Source organism: Sinocyclocheilus anshuiensis, unplaced genomic scaffold (assembly GCF_001515605.1).
Source record: "Sinocyclocheilus anshuiensis isolate Anshui unplaced genomic scaffold, SAMN03320099.WGS_v1.1 scaffold516, whole genome shotgun sequence".
Taxonomy (NCBI): Eukaryota; Metazoa; Chordata; class Actinopteri; order Cypriniformes; family Cyprinidae; genus Sinocyclocheilus; species Sinocyclocheilus anshuiensis.
In genome coordinates, this window is record NW_015554079.1 from 319,032 (window position 1) to 325,235 (window position 6,204).

Consider the following 6,204-nt stretch of genomic DNA (forward strand, 5'->3'; position numbering starts at 1 on the left):
GCGGAGCCGGTGACCCAGCCACTCAGCAGTGGTACAGCAGCTGCGGCAACGGGACGTGACGTCTCCGTTCCCTCCTTCAGGGAACGAGGGTTACATACGTAACCGAGACGTTTCGCTTTCACAACAAAACACACAGCGTCTCCACGACATGGCGGCGGCAACAACAATACTACAGCGAGAATTAAAAGTTACGCCTTCTTACTTTGCGTGAATATTTGGGCGGCGTTATGCAAATCTTCCCACATCGTGACGTAGACATGTGGGGGCATGTTAGAACGAGCCATTTTAGGTAGGTGTGGTTGACTCTTAACTTTTATAAAGAATATCTCTTTGGATTTGAGACTTTAGTCTTTGCAACTTTACAGATCTTCTTTATGCACCAATAGCTTGTAACACTTCAAAGAGAAAGGGAAAAATAGAAATCGCAACATATGCTTTTGGAGCTTTGGTGTTGTCGACTTTACATTTAAAAAATTGTTCCACTTGTTTCTTAGTTGAGCACCCAGTTGAGATCTATCTATCTGCCAGGGCTGCTAACTCTAATTTTCTCACATAGTCAAAAGCACCCTCAGTTAAAACTGTAATAATAGGATATTGGCAAACATATATTTGGTAAAGGCTCCAGTGCATATTTGTGTTTGCACTCTGGAAAGTATAAAAAGTTTCTATTTACAAAGTGTTTTTGTAGCATTGAGCGATATAGCCAATCACAGACATGTTTGTTGATTTCTTGAACTCCTCTGATTGACCATTCCGTTCAAGTTAGTCTGCTTTCTAGGCTACATATAATCCATTCAGAATTTGAATAAAAGTAAAATAAATTAAAATAACAAGTAAAATAATTGAAAGAAAGAAAGGTCTTGAAGGAAGAAGATTCTTTGAACCAAACAAATGTTTTTCTCAAATATACAGTATACACAATTATTTGCACCCCTTCATTTAGTACTTTTTGCATACTTTTTCATATTAAAGATTCATCCCTCCTCCGCCTCATCTTCTCTCTCTCAATTATACCTATCCCAACCAAAAATTGCCAGGGTGGGAGGTGGGTACTCTGGGTTTGGGCCAAATTCTGAGCTCGGAGCCCTCCTCCTGGACAGCACACCGATTACACATTTTTAACTTGTTGTGAAGGAACAACATTTGCATCAGTGAGTTGAGGTAGGGAGGAGCTGTTGAAGTCAACTTGTCATCCTCACTGCGTGTAGTGTCTAAAACAGACAAACTCTTGCCTGTGTGTCACCTCACATTTAGAAACAGAATACCAAAAATGAGCCAAGAACATTTTTTTTAAGAATGCAATTTTCATATTGTGTGTTTGTAACAGCAGTGTAAGTTGGATGCAAGCAATGCTGCAGCCTGACTCCATTCCTGACTTTGACTATTGGTCAATGCACTCGCTCTGACCTCTGACTTTGCAGTCATAAATCATCCAACAGGTCACTTAATTGAAGAGCCTGACATGCTGCTTTTTTGTTTTCCGCAATCATTAGATGTAATGCAATTCCTGATAACATGCAACTTGGTTCCTTTTTTATGTGTTTGCAGACCAGGCAGGTGTTAAAAGGCCTGTGTCTGTGTTTGCTGAATTAAAGTCAAGCCACCTTTGGTTATATAGTGCTTTATACAATACAGATACAATACAGATTGCGTCAAAACAGCTTTACAGTATTAAACAGGAAAATAGTGTGTTGATAATGCAAGAGGATGATAATAAACACTCAATTTTCCAGTTAAAGTCAGTTCATCATTGTTTCAGTGATTTCATCGTCCAGCTTAGTTCAAATAATATCTGTGCAATCAAGTTGACTATATTGCCAGAAATTAAGTGTCCCCAACTAAGCAAGCCAAAGGTGACAGTACAAGTAACCAAAACTCCATTGGCGACGGAAATGGAGAACAAATAAAACCTTGGGAGAAGCAGTTGAAATGATGCTAAAGCTCTCTTTATTGATGTTTAACCCTCTGGTTCTCCTTATTTGGGGGTCACACTTATGGTCTTCACCTTCAGACACCTGAAATTTAACTTTTTTTCGCCCCAGTAAAATCAATGTAATATATTTTTGTTCAATAATATTTTTTCATTTTTCTTTTGTATATTGAGATAATTTCATGGCACTAATTAATATTTATGCAATAATTAGGATGAATTTCTGCCCATTCAAAATAATACAAATGTTTTAAATATATATATATTTTTATATTACTTTTCAATGAATGCAGTATTTCATGTTAAAATAGAGTCAGTGCCTTTAAAATCCCATTTTTAAAGCCAGATTAGTGCCATCTGGTGAGAGTAAAATAAGAAAAACATCTGCAATCCTATGGTTTAGTCCATAGATTCCTATATAGCTCTATATAAAAGGCCTGTACATTCTCTAATTGTTTTTAGACATAAATACTTATTTTTATTAAGTTGTGGGTTTGGATATATATTTAGACATTCTCAAAGACAACTTTTTGTAAAAGTTTAGATTTTTTTTTGCTTTGAAATGTTGATTTGAAGCGTCAACTTTTGAATTAGTATTACTACAGTCAAACCTGAACACAGAGAAAGCATTTTGTTAAACAAAACATTAAAATTCTATAAAAATGTAACAAAAATTAACAGAAATGTTTTATCAGAGCTTAATTCTTCTGGGTCTGATCTGATTTCAACCTCTTAGTTCAGTTTTCTGACTCGTTTTGGCTGTTAGTGTGTCTGTTTTGCACTCTTGATGTTTTAGAGTGTAACCCCTTCCTTGCTGTCCACTTTTTTACTGCATTGTAGTTGAATTATTGCTTTTATTTGTTTATTTGACATATTTACTGTGTTACAGTCACACCAGTTCATAGGTGTGTGTGTGTATAAGTGTGTGTGTATGAATGGATGTGTTGGTTTTGCACTCTTGATGTTTTAGTTTCACCCCGTCATTGCTGTCCACTTTTTTACTGCATTGTAGTTGAATTATCGCTTTTATTTTACATATTTACTGTGTTACAGTCACACCAGTTCATGGGTGTTTGTGTGTATGCATGTGTGTGTGAATGGATGTGTTGGTTTTGCACTCTTGATGTTTTAGTTTCACCCCGTCATTGCTGTGTACTTTTTTTCTGCATTGTGTCAGATTTGTAGATTGTCCACACAAAAATTCTAAATTGAAAATTGGAACACACTCCCAACAGCGGAATCTATTGCAGTCTTAACAAAAAAAACAAAAAACAAAACAAAGCACACAATGTAATTAACATGAAGACTAAAATAATGAACTTAATCACATTACATTACAACTATTTAATTCTATTTTGAAATGTTTGTTTTTCAACAGAATATCACTCAATTTGCACGTCCTCGTTCATCAGAATTACATCTCTAAAATGCATTAGCAACAAGCATCAAGCTCAATAGCTCTGTTAAAGTGCAAGAATATTGACGGTAAATAATGATTTGATTTTGCTGTGGCTTGCAGGCCGAGCACCAGTGCTGTCGGATATCCCATCATCCATGTGGAAAACTCCACCCTTGGTGACATCAGTGATGATGACAGGAACTCTGGGGAGTATTACAGCGGAGATGAATTTAATGAGGATGATGTCATGCTGGCTACAGACAGGTATTGCTAGAAAACGCTTTTCAGAAAGTGTATATCAACAGTAGCCGTTATCTTCATTTTCTCTTGGTTCCTCTTGAAGGTCATACTTTCAGGACACTTTGAGTGATGGTGCTCCAGCTGGACAGCAGGATGCGTGTGAATGCGTCTGTGATGATGGTGAGCAGCTCATATCCCAGCAGCCCCAGAGGTCCTCAAAACGACTCCTGCTGTCCACAGCTCAATGTGAGATATTAGAAAATAATCATGAACTTTTTACAGTGTCACACTGAAACTAACAGAAAAGTGAGAACTAGCATTACTGTGGGAATAAACATCAGACTGAATGGTTCCTCAACAAGCTGTAATCATAAATGGATATATGGTTACATTGATCTATTATGGTACGGGTCCTTCACTTCCAAATATTCAAAGCATTAATGTCAGTGTTCGAGAAATATATTTTCTACCAATATTATGGTGGCCACATCGGAAATGTTTACGGGAACTGCAAAGTGATGAACATGGCTGGGACATATTTATCAATGTTTCAGGTTATGTAAGCTGGCTAACTTTTACAACTTCTCTTACAAAAACTAACCATTGCCTATGGTTTTACTATTAAAATTAATTAATGAATAAATACATTTATTATATAAAAAAATTAATAAAAACGAAAATGAAAATGGTTGCTATAGTTAAACCATGGTAACCTGCACAAATTAACCATGGTATTTGTACAGCTGTGGTCATACAAATGGTAATCAATACGCCAAAAGATGCTTAATTTTCATTTTGTTGGGGTAATTTTGTTGTGGTCTGTGTTACTTGAGCGTTTCTGTATTTGTTTCTTTTGTGAGCATTTGCAGCGCGTCTCTGGTTGTGTTTTGAGTATTTGCAGCACATGTGCTGTCAAACTGATGAAGATGTTTTCATAATTTGCTGGTGCTTTTTCTATTTGCATATGTTTTCTAAAGTTGCAACACGTTGAGCTCTCAGCCACCGTACAATATATTTAAAGCATTTATTTGTCAATCTAAGAATACATTCAACATAGGTCACATTTGAAGAAAAACTATTTGTTGTCTATAACATGAGCAAACATATAACACATTTTAATAAAATTCAGTAATGCACATACTTTATTATATTACAATTTCTAAAAAAAAAAACTATATTAAATCATAAATGTAGTTTTGATCTCTAATAGTAGGATTATAGTGGCTAGTCTTCTTTAAAAACTTTCTTTAGCCCCTTAGAGGTTAGCGGAGGAGTCCTTATATACTAATACAATTTCCTTCTATACTTAAATTGGAATGTTTTGAAATACAGAATAAATAAAACTTAATCTCTTCAAGTTCATATTTCGGTTAGTGCACAAGAATCTAAATATGGCTCCTATAAGAATATTCCATCCACATTTGCAATTACAGTTCTAAAACAAATGAAAAAAGAAAAGAAAAAGGCAACAGTGACGCCCGAAAAAATTGTCTGTGAATTTTGTTCCGGTTCAGCCTTCAGGGCAAAGATTTCTCACAACAGCTATAGTTTATTGTACATTCCTCCATTATAATAAATATGCATCTATTGATGTATGTGCATTCTTCCATACAGCCTCTCACAAACCTGCTTTCCATTTTGAGTGTCTGCGCAAACAGAACAGCCAAGATGAGATTCCCCTGCATCCAACAGGCCTGCAGCATCAGGTGATAATGACATGACCCCCAACACTATCACCAACATAATAGATTAAGAGCAGGGGTGAGACACGACCTGTGACGTGTATGTAAAGTGGAGTGTTGGGAAGGTTACTTATAAATGTAATAGGTTACAGATTACAAGTTACCCTATCTAAAATGTAATAAGTAGTGTAACTGTTTCAATTACTCTATTAAAGTAATGTAACTGATTACATTTGATTACTTTTTGATAACTTTTATACATTTCTAAGGAATGTTTTAAACTGTTAATCATTTTCAGACATGTAAAGCAGGCTGGGTTAACCATACAGTAGCACTCAACACTGATTAATGTCAGACTTTCAGAATCCTTCATCACTTGAATTAAGTTGAATTAAGATTATAATAATTTAATATTAAAGCACAGCCACCACAAAATCAGACTTTAGCATCGCTTTTTACTTTGAGATTGTTCTAAGGTTAAATACAGATTTAAAATCATAACAAGATATAGTTTAATAGCTATGATACTGTTTTTGAAATCAAATCTTTGCAACAGGAAACACTGGCATCTAACAATGCTCTGGAAAAAATCAGTTAATCTTAAAAAATAATGCATATACATCAACCCAAATAGGAAAAAAAAAACCAAGCATGTGTCCTATTCTGTGTCCTAAACTCCTGAAACATTGGAGTTTCATATTTTAGAGCAGTCAGTGCAATATGGGAAAGAAATCAATCAAATGTGACCCTGCAGCACAAAAGCAGTCATAAGCAGTCATATTTGTAGCAATAGCCAACAATACATTGTATGGGTCAAAATGATCAATTTTTCTTTTATGGCAAAAATCATTAGCATATTAAGTAAAGATCATGATCCATAAAGATATTTTGTAAATTTATTACCGTAAATATATCAAAATTTAATTTTTGATTAGTAATATGCATTGCTAAGA

At 35.1% G+C, this 6,204-nt stretch overlaps 1 protein-coding gene across 7 annotated transcripts in view; it reads left to right on the top strand.

Annotated features, from left to right (window-relative positions):
* Positions 1 to 6,204, top strand: part of LOC107669025 (voltage-dependent L-type calcium channel subunit alpha-1D-like) — a 107,805-nt gene that overhangs the window by 100,838 nt on the left and 763 nt on the right. For 6 of the 7 annotated variants that reach the window (XM_016461118.1, XM_016461119.1, XM_016461117.1 and 3 more), the window contains 3 exons: positions 3,450 to 3,593; positions 3,673 to 3,815; positions 5,184 to 5,275. In XM_016461118.1, coding sequence (XP_016316604.1) covers positions 3,450 to 3,593; positions 3,673 to 3,815; positions 5,184 to 5,275 — 379 coding nt within the window. The remainder of the gene's footprint in view (positions 1 to 3,449; positions 3,594 to 3,672; positions 3,816 to 5,183; positions 5,276 to 6,204) is intronic. The other variant, XM_016461121.1, reaches the window with a different exon arrangement.